Genomic DNA, 15,537 nt, shown 5'->3' on the forward strand with positions numbered 1-15,537 from the left:
GATGTTAGCTCTTTCTGTGTGGAGATGTGGACCTGGGAGGAGTAGGGCGTGGTTGGGGAGTTTAGAGTTCAGCCTCCAGGGAAGATTATAAATAAATGACTGAAGAAAAGAGTTGGTGTTAAATCAGAAAGATCATCTAGGAATCATCTCTCTTCAAATTCTTTAACTCCGTAAGTGTAAGTACTTGGTAGAGGCCATGGTGCAGGGGGATATTCTGGATGTTATAAAACACATATGAGGGACATTCGTCCCTTCCAAGGATCTTTCTCAAAGTGTAAGTATTGTTAAATTCCTCTTTGACCTTTTCCCCCCTAGGCTAAATTGCTTTCAAACTCACTGAAACAGCTTTCAAACTCCAGTCTGTTTATGTCTTTGGTTTTAATCATTGTCAGATCTGGGGGTCTACCGCTAATTTTTTTTTGTTGTTGTTCTGGGACTTAGAATCCATCTTTGACGTCATAGCTGTTTCATAGCAACCCTGACCTAAGTGAATGATGCATACTCCTCTGTTCTGTAGACTTAAGGGAATAGGCCAAGGGGTAGGCAGGAAGATGTATGTATCCTTCGCCCCGTACATACGTTCACTGCCCTTGGGAAGAAAGAGTGTCTAGAATGGGGAGAGGGGCTGTATTGAGTATCGCCCTTCTTGCTGATAAACATTTGGATCCTAAAAGGGCGGCTCAGCCCTTGTCTTCATGAATTTTCATTTCTATTTAAAATTCCTTACCCATGAACAGTGTTACACACTTGGCAAAGTGTTTTCATGTACTGCTTATCATTTGATGTCCAAAGTAACCCTCCTGAAGTAGGCAAGGAGGTCTTAATTTACAAAGGAGAAAATAGAAATTCAAGAATGATCAGTCCCTTTCCTCCCGGTCCAAGAATTCTTAATCCTTTTCTACAGAAGATTTAGGAGACTTTAAAGAATAACAATTTAATGCAATGTAATCCCTCTTATTTTTTTAAATGTGGTATTTGCTTTCTTACTTGGTCACATTTAACTGGGATTTCGAAGCCCTGTAATTTGGATCCCACAATTTGGACAGGAGGGGCAGGAGAGAGGAAGAGTAGTTTCCTGCTATGCCTTTGAAGTAACTTGGAAATTCACCTCAGAAGCTGAAGTCTCTTCATCTTTGTCTTCCCCAGAGGGTGGGTTTACATTCATTACAAGGGCGTGGACAGAACAAAGACAGGAGAGGTAGTCCCCAACAAGAGCTAGTAAAGCAGCAACGTGGTGACTTTTCTCCTGCTTTGTGGACAGGACTTGTGTTTCATTGACAACAGGTGCGTCCTATCTTTTCATGTTGAAGGCTCTCTTGTGTGAAAAGAATGAAGTGATGATACCGTAGAGGATTCGCCTGGGATGCCTGGGGGTTCCGGCTGCCTGTGGTGAGACATGAGGAATTCGGCCACTGGCTTCCTCCTTGGGAGCCTGGCCTTGGCCTTCTGTCTGCCTTTGGTGGTGGCGTCCCTGGAAACACTAGCCATCCCAAAGAGACTGCAGCAAGCCGTGGGGAGGGTTATTGTCCATACCACAACCTGCACGGTCACCTGTGGCCTTGGCTATAAGGAAGAGACCGTCTGCGAGGTGGGCCCTGACGGTGTGAGGAGGAAGTGTACGTTTCAGCGCTTGGAATGTCTCACCAACTGGATCTGTGGGATGCTCCATTTCACCGTTGTCCTAGGGAGGAGATTCCAGCTGAGCTGTCTGAGCTCAGACATCCTGGCGGTGGGAAAGGAGGCTTTCCGGTTCACCTGGAGATTTGCCCGTGGTATCATCTCAACTGATGATGAAATCTTCAAACCCTTCCAAGTTGATTCCCACTTCGTGAGGTTTGAGTCTGTTCAGGAGTATGACGCTGGGACATACCGGTGTGACGTACAAATGTTAAAAAACTTCAGATTTGTCAAGAGGCTCTATTTTGGGCTGCGGGTCCTTCCCTCTAACTTGGTGAACCTGAATTTTCATCAGTCCCTCACCGAGAACCAGAAGTTAGTAGATAAGGGTCTGGAAGTGAATCTGGACAACGGTTCTAAGCCTTACCACCCGTGGAAGAAGACGGTGGCTGTAGCTGTGGGAATAGGGATGGCCAGTGGAATGGTCGGTGCTGTGCTGGTGATCATCGCCCTGGGCAGTGGGCTGAGGAAGATCAACAGTGGTGCCGGCCTTGAGTCCTTAAAAGCCCTCCTCCTGAAAGGCTGGCTGCCCCGGACCCTGGACCGGCTGTTCAGGAAGCCGAGCTAACTTTCTAAGAGTATCTGGCTGGCTGGCTGTGGCCTGACCAGGAGGGAGGGCTCCCCCCGCCGAAGGAGTGAATGGGGCACATGGAGAGGGGCAACATCGAGGTGGATCTCTTTTCTAATCTTCCCTGCCAGAGGCACCCAGGAAGCTCCTAACTTGGAGGTACTGTCCCTGCGCCTGAGAAGAGTTCTGTCTTCCAAGCTTGCATTCCCTATCTCTTAGAACTTGTTGCCTCTCCAGACCTCTGTCTCTTCTGAGCAGTATAAACAAGTAGAAGGGTATGTTAGTAACTTTTCTAGTGGAAACCTTTTTTCCCTCTTCAATAAAAATAATTCATAGTAGCTGCATGGACACCTTCTCTGCTCTTTAGATAAAAGTCTCTTGCATTTGTATAAATTGTCCCATAATAAGTCCAGCTTTCCTTTTTCTCCAATTTCTTAGAATAGACAACACATGCTTTGTAGGAGGCATATGCCCACGTGTGGCAGGGCCGAGGGTGTTAGTAATGACATCTGACCTGGTATGTTAACAGTCACTAAATGTTAATAAATTGCCCCTTCTGTGCTCCCTGGGCAAACTCTCTGTGATCACTGTTAAAGTGATGCCTTTGAAACACTAGATTCTTCGTCTGGTAGGTTTCCTTGGCTTGCTCTCTCTTCCTGTCCTCCTCACTCTTTCAGTGCCCCGAAGTGTGTGTTCCTGGGAAGGTCATGTGTGTGGGTTTCTTGCAGCAGCCAAGGCCACCCAAGGAAGGACTAAGATTTTCCTACCTCCGTAGGGAATCAATCCTAAGATCCTCAGGCGATTCAGACTGTGTGAGATAATTGGCTTGCAGGAATGGTCGGGGAAAAGGCTCTTGGCCGCTAGCTGAGCTAATCCAGAGAGAGTAGGAGTCTTCCCCTCATTTTTTCCAGCTGCACACGTGATAGCAGATATGAAGACTTAGACTAGTGGTTCTCTTCTCTAGCTGTGTATCTGAATCACCCAGATGAGCTTTTGAAGGAGATTCCTGAGCCCCAACCCTGAGAATGCTAATAGCTCCTTAAATTTTGGCTAAACTTAAGTTTTGGCTATTATTTTGCTGTTAAAAGTAATTTCAGGGGCGCCTGGCTGGCTCAATCAGTGGAGTGTGTGACTCAGTCTCAGGTTGTGAGTTCAAGCCCAATGTTGGACACAGAGCTTACTTTAAAAAGTTAAAATAGTTTCAACCCCATAGAAAGTAAAAAGGAAAATTTGAGGACAACCATAGGTCCTCTACTTAGACTCACCAATTGTGAATGTTTTTCTACATTTATGTTTCTAAATCGATGCTGATTCTACTGAACCACTTGTGAGTTAGTCACAGATATTGTGACCCTTTACTCCTAAATCATGTATGCATCTGCTAATAAAGGCGTTCTGTATGACTACAAGGTCTTCATCACACCTGAGAAAATTAACAGTTCCCTAATCTTACATATGGCTGATACTTTGTCTTCCTGGCTTCTAAAATATTAGAGCCTTGTAATATTTGATCTGGGATCAAGTGAAGGTTCACATGCTACATTTGTTTCTCATAAGTCTTACTTTATGACATTTTTGTTGTGTATCATGACATCGATTTTATTGATGAGTCAAGCTGGTTGTCTTGGATAGTGACCCACCATCCAGGTTTGTCATGATCGCCTCATGATTACATACCTGAGGAAGAGATCTGCCTCATTTTGACCACCACACCCTACACAAACCATGTGTGCTCCCTTGCTCACTGCATCGCCTGAGGAACACCGTGTCAGGGTGACTCACTACTGGTAAGTGTGGTAATTTGGTTGTGGTGATTGCCAGGTCTCTCCAAAGATGTATATTTTTTCTTCTTGTAATTAGTAATTTGTGGGGGGAGGGCGGGTACTCTGTGATTTTCTAATAACTATTAATGCCTTAAAATGCGTTAGAATTCATGATCCTTGCTTATTACCTGCCAGGGACTGCAGAATGGTGACTCTGTATGTGCCCTTGCTATATTTATTAGCTTGCATCTTTCTATAAAGAAGAGCTACTCTTTTTTATTTTTGAGGTCTCTGTGGATTCTGTTTTTCAGTGAATTATATATAATCCATGACTGTTGTCCTATTTTTGATGTTTAAGTTGTCCCCAGTTTTGGCCAGTAGGAGTCTCTTCAAGCCCCGTCTTTTCATCCTTCTGTTGCGGTCCCATTTGACTTAGAGCATGTCCTTGCGTTCTCGAACAAGATGCCTCAGATCCACTTTTGGACTTTGTTTTTTCCAAAACCGAACCTACCGTTTCTCCAAGGAATCCTAGTTCCCTTTCAGACTGGGGAATAGTATTTAGAAGCCAACGTCTGGGTGCTAAACGTGCTCACTGCCACAGGGGAGTCCTTGCTCTTAGGCCCTTCTAATGTCCCAGATACACATCAGTCATGAGTTTAAAGTGTCTCTGGTTTTCAGAAGTTTTATAGGTAATTCTGCTATCAAGCAAAGATTGAGGACCCCTGGCCTCAGCCCACATAGTTTGCAGTTTGCTCCTATTTTGAAAAGATCTTAAATTTCCACACTCTTCCCACCCCGTTCAGCATTTTCTGTACCTCAGAGGGGATGGGTTTCAGAAGGGGTTTCTGGTCCCGGTTCTGCTGCTGACTGTAGTGGAGCAAGCAGGCTGGCCTGCGGAGTGGGAGGGCCGGGTGAGTGCCGTCCTGCGTGTGGCTGGCACTGTGTTGGGAACGACTGCAGGGGAGCAAGAGAAGGTCCCCGAGGAAACATAGATTGTGTGCTTGAGCACTCAGAGGAGGGCGCTTGCTAGTCTTGGAAAGACCCTAAAACAGCATCTCAGGTCTGATGAACTCAGTGTGTTGCAGCCCAGGAGGGAGGAGGCTTGAAGGGGGCAGTTCCCCATCTCAGGGCGGGAGCACCAGACCCAGGGAGAGCCCAGTGGCTTGTCCAGCATCTAGTGCCAGCCAGTGGTGAAGCCTGGGGTGGGGTACTGGGCAGCTCTAGGCTCCCAGCCTCTGGGCTTTGGGCTCTTAAGTTTGGACACTTAGGATGTGGAGGGATTGAACAGGGAAGAGAACACGCACCCCCCCCTCCCCAAGCCCTCCTACAGGAACTCAGTTCAATGCATGTAATCTGCCCCTGCAGGGAGGGTCAAGGACATGTTCACTGACTGAAATTTGGGTTCTGGACTGGCCAGTGCTCCCAGCAGCCCCATCAGGTGCCAGGTGGTGGGGATCAGCCCACTGTACTGTCCGCCTCCTGGGGACTCGCTATCTGCCAGCGGCTGCTGAGCACAAGGGGCAGCGCTTCTGCTTGCGTTGGCCCCCTCCCCCGACAGGCCGTGCAGCCCAGTTGGCACGGAGCCCTGCCTGCGTTGCGCCAAAAGGCTGGACCATTTGCAGGGCTGTGCAGGTGTGTCACTCAGATGCAAGGGAAGCTTGAGTGCATGCAGGAGAGAACCCTGCAGCTGCCGAATGCCAGCAGGAATTCACATCCTCTTGGCTGCAGAGAAGCGCCTTCTTGCTAGGTGGGGGTCATTGTGTCCCTGCAGGGGGAAGGCTTCCTTTGGGTACCGCTCACTCACTGCTGTCACATACCTTAAAAACCAGGGAAGCCCAGAGCAGTCCCATGGCAGGAGCACTGTTGACACCGCTGTGTTGGGTAAAGCCCGCGCAGGATAGTAAGCTGCCTGCTTGTGCTCTGCTTAGGCCTGCCTTAAAGTCTCTCAGCCTCATCCTTCCCCCTCCCAGACCTGCACCAGGCAGTAAGGACTGTGTGCTGTGCCTTCTTTCTAGCTGACTGCATGGAGGGGGGCTGGGAACATTGGTGACAAGCTTGGGTTAAGGAACAGGACAGGACGTGCGATCTAGCCTGAAGAAAACACCCACAGCAGGTGCCAGCTGCCCCAGCTTGTCGAGAAATCAACTTTATTTAAGAACTGCCTGCTACCAGAGTCAATAAATAACTACCATTACAAGAAGTACAAGAGAGACGAACAATAGGCCAGTGGGAGTGGTTCCATTTCAACAAAAAGAGGGTCAAGTCAGGGGTTTGATGGAGCCCTAGCCCTTGCCCAGCCGCCAGCCTGAGCTCTGCAGACCCTGGATGGGGTTGGGTAAGTAGGAGTCTGGGGCCCAAGGAAGGGTGCACCCCATCGAAGGGTGCTAGGCTATCTGGGGCTCTGGGCAAAGTTACCTGGCCTATTTCCCCCCCTTTCCACTTTCATTATCCTGCCTTCCCAAAGCCTAGGACCATATATACAGCTACCAGGCACCTCTTTCCATGGAGCTTTTAGAAGTCCCTTAAAAATGCCACCCAATCCCTCACACCGCTCCAGGAGCCTCTCGGGCCACCTCTTTCATCCCAGGACGAAGCCCAGCTTGGGTCTGAGCTGGGGAAATAGGTTTGAGGATACCACTAGCCCTCCTGTTGGCAGTCACATTCTGAGCCAGGAAGAGAAAAGAGCCCTCCGGGGGGGGAGGAGTTGAAAAGAGTGAAACATCCTTAGCCATCCTTGGGTTCTGGCCCAGAGGAGCCTCCGTGGCTCCTGGTGCTGCCCAGAGGCAGTGCCTGCCACGGAAGAATGCCTGAGGCGAGCCTTCCCCTTTGTGACAGTGACTGTGGTCACTACCCCTGCAGGAAAGGGCCACAGTGGAAAGAGCTCCAAGACTCTTCCGTGCCGATCACAGTCGCAGCCCTGGAAGGACACTCCACGGTGTCTCCGCACCCCTCCAGACTTCCCCGAGCCTAGACCCCAGACCAACAGCTTGAGTCAGAATTCCCCAGAGGTCCCTAGAAAAGCAGCCTCTCTCAGTCACTCGTCCTGGGCTCTCATCGCAGTTCTTCCTGATGTCTGACCTCAGGTTCTGTTATTTTATCCAAAGAAAAAGGGCCTCTCCTCACAGCCTTTCTGTTCCCTGGCCCATCTCTTTCGACAGCCTGGATGGAAGTGGATAACCTGACCTTGCTGGACCCCGAGAGACCCCCGTCTGGAGGGCACTCCTGTCTCCCTGAGGGCGAGGTATACATTGAGACTGTTAGAGTGACTAGGACCAAGTAGCCAAGCCCGGGGGGTGGGGGGTGGGGGTAGGGGGGTGGGCAGAGGGCCCTGTAGGCCGAGCCCAACTGTACCCAAATGAACACAGCCATGGTGGCTCTTGGCCCTGAGGCGGTGTCTGCGGGCTGTCTCCCTACCTAGCCCTCAAGGCACTTGCTGGCCACTAAGCTGTGGGTGTTTCCCTTGTCACCTCCCCGGGGGCTCGGTGTATGAGAGAGGAGAGCTGCAGAATTGAGTACTGGCCACAGCAGGGGTGAAAATCAGAGGCCCCGGGAAGGGGGTCTCCGGCCTGCAGGCAAGCTCCTGCACAAGCCACCTCGACCAGAAGCTACTCTGTTCTCTGTTGCAGATGCCTGCGTGTCCTCCAGTCGCCCACTGTCTCGCTAAACCTTAATCGGCCCTCTGCCCGAGGTCGTAGGCTGCAGGAGCATGAGTTTTCCTATAGCTCTGCGTCCCCCAGACAAGTTCTGGTTAGGTTTTCCCGGGCTGAGTGCTCCTGGTTGAAAGCCCTTGTAGGTTTTCCAGAGGGTCTGCCTGCCTCCCCTTTGCCAAGGGGCCTCATTGGAACTAAGATCCTTAGTCATGAGCACCTTTCGCCTCAAGCTTAGATTCCTCAGCCTCCAGCTGCACGGGTTAGGTCCCCACCAGTTAGGTCCTGCGCCGCACCGGGTCATCCTTCGAGCCCCAGCACCCAGACACCCGTCCTCTTGCCTCCCCTGCTGCAGCCCAAAGCAATGAAGAAAGACTCAGCTAACCCTTGGAAGAAGGGGTTTTTCCTTGTTTTGTTTTTCCCCTCAGCATCCCCTTTCTGATAGAGGTGGGGACTGGCCGGATCCCAGCCACGGGGCGTGCCAGGAAAGGTGCTAGACCCTTTGGGAGTCTCTGTGTCCACAGGGTGGTCACTTAGCTGAGCCCCCAGCACCTCGCACGGAGGGACGGCTAGGAACAGGTGAGGAGGGGGTGGTCAGTGGTCCCAGGGAGGCAGTCCCGGGACAGGAGCGGAGTGGTGGGTGCAGCAGTGGCCCAGAGAAGTGGTGTGAGCTGACATTTTAAAAAAATTGTAGCGGGTAAACATCAACGTAAACCTGCCCAGGAAAACAGAGCAGGACTGAAAAGTTAAAAACCTGTAACAAAATAGAGCTCTAACTGTAAACTACAGAAGCCAGGCTCTGGGATCCTCCGCGGGCCTGTCCCTTACAAGATGCCTGTCCAGCTGCTCCCATCTGTGAAGGGCCCCACGTCAGAGCACAGGCTTTGGGGTGTCCTGGTTGTGCCACCACTGCTGCCTGGATTTGGGGAATCCCTGTCCCTGTGTTAGCTCCTTATCTTGGAGCAAGGGTAGAGGCGGCAGGGGCCTTCAAGCCAGCCCCGCGTTTAGAGGGCCCGGCAGAAGCTGTAGGCTTAGAAGGCCAAGGCCCAGCGTCTCCTGGCATTGGCTCACGTCTTGGGCTGGGACCCAGCCACACCCATCACCCCATGACCACCCACCTGGACTTCTTAAAGCAGAGTTTTCATGGCCCACTGCCCTTCTTAAGACCTTCTTAACCAGGCTGCGGCCATTTCAGCACCTCCCCCTTCCTCTGGACACAGCCCGGAATAGGAAGGTAGGACGGGCTGTGCAGTCCCTCACCCCTCCATTTCCTCATCCGTCAAGTGAGGGGCTGGGGCGAGTTGAGCTCGGAAGCCTCCTCTAGCTCTCAGGCCCCGGGACTGGTGATGGGCCCAGAGCGCGTGGTTTGTTAATGCCTTTTTCTCCTGGGGAAATGCAAAATGGCCAGGGCAGCCGGGGGTCAGGTCTTGCCCGGCGGCCCAGGGTATTCCTGGGAGCAGGCAGGGCCACACAGAGCCCTTCGAGGAAGACTCCCGACCCCAGAACGCACAGAACTGATGCCGCCTTATGTCCCCGGCTTGAGCGCGTTCGTGCTGGATGGCGGTCCGGGGCCTGCAGGCTGAGCTGCAGCAAGAGCGTGGGCCCGTGAGCCTCGCCTCCTGTCTCCTGCCCACACCCTGGAGGGACCGTGCAGGAGGGATCTTGGTGGGGTGGGGGGCCTCCCCAAGATAAGCCCTTTAGTCATGCAGCCACCGATGGTGGCTTCTGTCACTCTGGGGGCGACAGGGTCAGGTTGGCAGTGTTGGCTAAGAGGGCGGCGTCCCCCCATTGGGACTGTGCCTCAGGCCAAGTCTGGTGCCCCTTCCTAGTAGGGGTCCCAGCTTCGCAACCCCTTTGAGTTCCTGCCCTCAGCAGTCTGGGGTTATCATCCCCCAAAGTTGGAGGGGCTCAGGCTCCTGACCTCGGACTTAGGGGCACCAGTTTTCAGCCACCTGGGTCGGTGGCAGGGGCCTTGGGGAGTTATGGAGGACAGTGTCAGGGTGCAGCTGTGCGGAGGGGAGTTCTTGCTCTTGGGTGTGGCCCTATCCTCAGACTGAGGGATGCTGACGTGTCTGCTTTGTCCTGCTGCAGCCCACTGGTGCCCGTGTTCCCACGGGGCCGGGCACTCTGCTCTTGGGCCAGAGGCCGTCCGCAGTCCCGGAGCGCCACCTCCTCCGTGCAGACACGGGTCACATCCCCTCTTCCCACGGGCCTGTTTCCTCCCGTCCAGGCGGCCTAGAGGCCCCAGGCACAGGGTTCAGTATCATCATGGAAGTTACCGCCTGGCGTCCTTTGATTTAAAGAAGAAAAAAATATCCTTGCGTGGGTTCTATCCTGTGGCAGAATAGGAAATATCCTACCTCCTACAAAAGGGCACTGTTTGCAACAGGTACTGGAAGCCAGCCATTCCCAGGCAGGTGTGGGGCCACCTTGGCGTCAGGAAGGGACCAGGGCCAGCTGGCTGTGTCCATTAGAGGCGGGTGTCTGGTGGCGGCAGGGAGGGAGGGGCGCCGAGGTCAGAGCCCCAGGTAGCCCGCGAGGAGCAGCATCACCACCGGCGGGGAGAGGATGGCGCTGGGGTGCGGGGCCGGGCTGACTGCCGAGTTCTCCACCATCATGCTCGTGCCTGAAGGCGGCAGGTGTAAAAGTGAGGCTGTGTCCGCTGGGCGTGGGGCCTGCCACCACCCCACCCTCAGGACAGGACCCAGACCTTGGCCGAGGAGACCTGGGAGCGCGGCTTCAGGGCTGGGAGGTATTCTCCGCCCTGCTCCTATAGCATTTTGTAAGACCTTTGCTTCCGTGGTCTTGAGACTGACCTTGCACCCCGTGAAAGGAGCAGCCCCCTCTGCCCGGCCCTCGAGGACGTTTGGGGGCTGTGCAGTGGGTGGCGGCAAGGGCAGTCCCAGGACTAGTTACACGTGGTTCCTGCCTACCTTCCCCTTCCCCCTGGGGGTCTGGCTCAGTTGGGGTTGGTTTGGGTGGGAATAGCTCCTCCAGGCAGCATCTGGATGGACCCTGATGCTCCTGGGGGATAAGGTAGGGGAGAGACAGCACCTCCATTCCTCACGATGTGGACTTCTGCTGGGATGCCGTCCCCTCCAGGCCCCGTGGTCCGGATCTGCACCAGGGCATGGCCAATGTCTTCAGGAACTGCGATGTCTATCCAGTTCCTGCTGGTCAGGTGCAGTGTGGGGGTCGGGTGTAAGTCATTCTGGTAGAGCATCTGTGGGGAGGAGGTTGGCCGAGGTCGAGTCCACTTACACCTGCTGGTTGTTCTCCTTCCCCAGCTCTGGGTGCTGGTAGGTGTGCATCTGCTGCGGGTCCTTACCTTTCCTGTCGCCTGCTGCCCAGGGCCAGGCTCTTGAACAAGCTCCTCATTGATGGGAGGAAAGCTTGCAAGCAGCTGGACCGTCTCTGCAGACTCCTTAGGCTGCAAGGACCCTCAGACTACCACCTAGTCCCACACCGCCCCCTCGAGCCCCGCCTCCCCGCACCCCTACCTTCTGCCCCCATTCTCGTGTCTCTTTTACGTCTGACTCAGAGCACTCTTGCTCTGCACGGCAGCTCCCTGTGTCCACTGGCAAGAGATCAGCTGTGCCCTACCCTTCACTGCCTCGGGGATCCCTTCCTCACCTTATAGCCAGTGACTGCAGACTCATTTCGGAAAGGAACCACAGGATCCCACTTGATACTAAGTGTGGAGCTTGAGAAAGTCCAGGAGATGTTGTCAGGAGGTCGCTGTGGAGCTGCGGGAGAAGGGAGAAAATCGGGAAATATTTCAAATGTTCCTCACCAGCCACCCCCCTTGCCTTAGCTGGTCTTTATCAAGGTGTCCGCCTACAGCGTTACACCCAGAGCGTCCTAACACAGCTGCCTAAGAAACAAAGCACATGAAAATCCAAAGGCTGGAGAAGGGGGAGGTGCTCCAGAGGCCACGACTCCTACTCACTCCCCATTTTCATTAGCCTGGCTGCCCTGCTTCGGTCCAGCCCGGGCCTTGTGGGCTAGGATGTCTGTCTCATCGCCGGGGGGGAAGGGTGGTCCCAGAGTTGCTCCCACCCCCGGCAGACAGACTCACGGGGCTTCATGGTGGTGGCATTGGCAGAAGGGCTGGTAGGCCCAGTGCCCGCCCGGTTGTAGGCCCGGATGGTCACATGGTACTTAGTGTCGGGGTGCAGGCCAGTGACTCGGGCACTGGTGTCTAGCCCTGCTGTCCTCACTCGGTCAGCGGCTGCTTCTTTGTCCCCAGCTTTCCAGTAGCGGATCTGAAGGGGGCAGGGGGGAGCCTAGGGTCAGCAGCCAAGGTCACACCTCAGGGTGGCCCTGGCCCCCCACGTTCTGTCCCTCTCTTGCTCGCTCTGGTCTTCGTGACTCCCTGTCTGGTCTCAGAACCCAGACACCAGGTCACAGGCTCCCAGAGGGGACAGAGTGAGCTGCTGCTGCTTTATTGGCGTCTAGCAGCAAGCCCCATCTGAGGGGCGCGCTCAGGACTTGAGTGGAATGAGGTAGTGTGTGGGCAGGGTTGGGCACGGACCCCAGGACCCCAGGACCCCAACCCGGTTTAATCCTGTCAGGGAATCCGGGCGAGGAGTGAGGGCGGTGCTGAAGGATGTGAGCCACGCTCATGCCGGCAGCCCGATAAATACACAAACCATCGTCCCACTAAGGCCTGTTAACTATGCGTCCAGCTCAAGGGCAGCTTGGTGTTATCCGGCAGCGGGGCTTGGCTGCCCCCCCTCCCCCCGGCTCAGCCCCAGAGCTAACGATCCTGGAATGGAACGCACCACGTCACCTGCACGCCCCCCGATGCTTCTCCCTTACCAGTGACCTCTCTTGCTCTCCGGTCGTGCCCTTCCTACGGCTCTCTGCCCACTCCATCTGGAATGCCTGGGGGCTCAGAGCTCAGCCCCGAAACCCCTGGGCCCGCGTTCCCAGGGTAGGATGACCAACAAGTGCAAAGAGGGGGCCCTGCTTTCCTCTGGGGGCTCAGGCTGCCAGGCTGCCTGCACTTTGGCCTGAAAGGGGCAGGCCGTGTCCCTTCCGGACCCCGCTCCTCCTGCCCCGGGGCTCCCACAGCATCCAGGGCTGGCTCTAGGCGGACGGCGGGAGTTGCCATGTCAGTGAATGATCCCAGGAGGAATGACGAGTGAGCTGTCAGGTGTCCCCTGCCCCCCTTCCTTGCCCAGGTCCCAGGGCAGTGCTCACCTCATACCCCAGGAGGATGCCATTCATGTCCTGCTGCACGGGTTCCCAGGTCACGTTCATCTCTGAGGATGACACCCCCTTGGCCCAGACCTTGGTAGGGGCCACCCTGGGCTCTGGGGACCGATAACAGAATGGGTTTGGGTTCCCTGGGCCTCCCTGTGTCCTGCAGAGAAGCCACCAACTGGGACCTCCCTTCCTTAGGATTTTTCTTTTCTTTTCTCTCTTTTAAAGATTTTACTTATTTGAGAGCGAGCGAGAGAGAACGCAAGTGGGGGGAGGAGCACACCCCCGCTGAGCGGGGAGCCCTGAGAGTGACCCTGGCGAGGCAGACAAGGGACTGAGCCTCGCAGGCACCCCATGCTTAGGAATTTCAAGAGCCCAGGGCCCAGGATGAGGGTCCTTTGGGGCTCCCACAACATCCCCAGGCTCCCTTCTTTTCTCTCCCCAGAGCCTCCCTCCGGCCTGCCCCGGGGAGCCAGGGCCAGGGACAAGGCCGGTGCCCTCTCGGCCCCCTCGAGGCCCTGCGCACCCCCACCCCCGCCCCCGCCCCCGCCCCGGGGCGCCGCGGCCGCCCACCTTCCTCCGCCGAGTGCACCAGCGCCGTGAGGCTCTCGGGCCCGTCCCCGCGGCGGTTGTAGCTGCGGATCTTGACCTCGAAGGGCGTGTAGGGCCGCACGCTGTCGTTGCTGTAGACGAAGTGCTGGGCGTCGGCGCCGGGCACCCGGGCGGTCTGCCAGCCGGAGCCGCCCTGCCTGCGGAAGGACAGCAGGTAGCCGAAGCCGTCTCCGTTCTGGTACTCCCGGGGCACGGGCTGCGGGCGAGAGCGGGGCGTGGGCGGGCGGCCGAGCCCTGCCCGCCCCGCCTGGGCCTCCCCCAGCCCCACCCCCCCTCCCCCCCCCCCGGGAGCTGGGGGGGAGGGCAGCCCGGGGGGGGGGGGGGAGCTGGGGGAGGGCAGCCTGGGGGGAGGGGCGCTGGGGGAGGAGGGGGCGCTGGGGGAGGGCAGCCTGGGGGGAGGGCAGCCGGAGGGGGGGAGCTGGGGGGGAGGGGGCGCTGGGGGAGGGCAGCCTGGGGGGAGGGGGCGCTGGGGGAGGGCAGCGGGGGGGAGCTGGGGGAGGAGGGGGCGCTGGGGGAGGGCAGCCCGGGGGGAGGAGAGCTGGGGGGAGGGGGCGCTGGGGGAGGGCAGCCCCGTGGGGGTGGAACAGGGGGAGGAGGGGGTGCTGGGGAGGGCAGCCGGAGGGGGGGAGCTGGGGGGGGAGGGGGCGCTGGGGGAGGGCAGCCTGGGGGGAGGGCAGCCGGGGGGGGGAGCTGGGGGGGAGGGGCGCTGGGGGAGGGGAGCTGGGGGGGAGGGGGCGCTGGGGGAGGGCAGCGGGGGGGAGCTGGGGGAGGAGGGGGCGCTGGGGGAGGGCAGCCCGGGGGGAGGAGAGCTGGGGGGAGGGGGCGCTGGGGGAGGGCAGCCCCGTGGGGGTGGGAACAGGGGGAGGAGGGGGTGCTGGGGAGGGCAGCCGGAGGGGGGGAGCTGGGGGGGAGGGGGCGCTGGGGGAGGGCAGCCTGGGGGGAGGGCAGCCCGGGGGGGGGGAGCTGGGGGGGAGGGGCGCTGGGGGACGGCAGGGGGGGGAGGGGAGCTGGGGGAGGAGGGGGCGCTGGGGGAGGGGGGCGCTGGGGGAGGGCAGCCCGGGGGGTCGGGGGGGTGGGGGGGTGCCTCGGCTGCTTTCACCCTGCAGTGGGGGAGGAGTGAATGCCGCCCCCACCCTGCCCCGCAGTCAGCCCGCAGCTGCTCTCTCTGGGTCCTCTCTAGCGCTGGGCAAACCTGGAGGTGAGCCTGGACATGTGGGGCCAGGACTGGTCCCTCCGGAGACCTAGAGGCAGCTTACCGTCCAGTTGAGGATGAGCTCTCCAGGGGCTCACCCCCTCCGCTGAGTCCTGAGGGCGCCACTGAGGGGGCTGTCAGGGCCAAGGGACACAGATGTGGCTTGTGACCGGCGTGGCGGGGCAGCAGCCTGTTCCCGGGCAACAGACTAGGCCGGGGACACCCTTCAAACTGGTCCTACTTCTGTCCTCCAGCCGCCCTCCGGATGTGGGCTCTGGAGTCCAGATCTGAGTGGAGCCCACCTCTGCCACTTACTAGCTGTGTGTCCCTGGGCAAGTCGCGTCACCTCTCTGAGCCTAATTCCCCTCTCTGTAAGAGGAGCCTGATAATGTTTCTCTCAAAGGGTTGCAAGAATAAGGTCAAACACGGCGGTGCCTGGCTCATGTGCCGGTCCCTGCTCTGTGATCATACATGGTCCCTACATGGTCCCTACATGATCTTTGTCTTCTTCTCTCCTGTCAGTTTAAATAACACAGACCAACTCCAGTTTGCTCTAAAATGAGGGGAATAAGTAATCTGGAATTGCAGTTAATGCAAAAAACATTTCTTTTAGGTTGCAGGGGGTTTATTATTATTTTTCTTATTGTAGCAGATTTAATTTCCTAATTATCTCTATGTTCAGCAAGGCTGATATTAAAACAAGACTATTTAATTAGATCATGAATCTGGCAGGGGGTAACTTGGCTGAAGATCAAAATAGTTCTACAGAGAATCCAGCAAGGGGAAACTCACCACGTGATACTGATGCCAGTAGTTGAGGGCCTCGTAGTGCGAGGGGTGCTATTGCCCATGTGATCCCGAGAGGTGGGC

The 15,537-nt window shown here is 56.5% G+C and overlaps 2 protein-coding genes across 2 annotated transcripts in view; one reads left to right on the plus strand and one right to left on the minus strand.

Annotated features, from left to right (window-relative positions):
• Positions 1-68: 68 nt before the first annotated feature.
• Positions 69-8,246, plus strand: TMEM81 (transmembrane protein 81). The gene has a single exon (XM_077886586.1). It carries the CDS (start codon positions 1,397-1,399, stop codon positions 2,243-2,245), a length of 849 nt encoding a protein of 282 aa, XP_077742712.1. The 5' UTR covers positions 69-1,396; the 3' UTR covers positions 2,246-8,246.
• CNTN2 (contactin 2) overlaps positions 6,139-15,537 on the minus strand; it is a 29,851-nt gene continuing 20,452 nt past the window's right edge. Inside the window, 8 exon segments of the mRNA XM_077886581.1 lie at positions 6,139-10,281; positions 10,710-10,878; positions 11,289-11,401; positions 11,734-11,920; positions 12,861-12,973; positions 13,437-13,671; positions 14,732-14,763; positions 14,766-14,801. Coding sequence (XP_077742707.1) covers positions 10,172-10,281; positions 10,710-10,878; positions 11,289-11,401; positions 11,734-11,920; positions 12,861-12,973; positions 13,437-13,671; positions 14,732-14,763; positions 14,766-14,801 — 995 coding nt within the window. The 3' untranslated portion in view covers positions 6,139-10,171.

Source organism: Canis aureus, chromosome 38 (genome assembly GCF_053574225.1).
Source record: "Canis aureus isolate CA01 chromosome 38, VMU_Caureus_v.1.0, whole genome shotgun sequence".
In the NCBI taxonomy this organism is placed as follows: domain Eukaryota; kingdom Metazoa; phylum Chordata; class Mammalia; order Carnivora; family Canidae; genus Canis; species Canis aureus.

What these genes read in the sequence shown, in the direction of transcription:
- TMEM81 (XM_077886586.1), top strand. Translation starts at nt 1,397, where the DNA reads ATGAGGAATTCGGCCACTGGCTTCCTCCTTGGGAGCCTGGCCTTGGCC.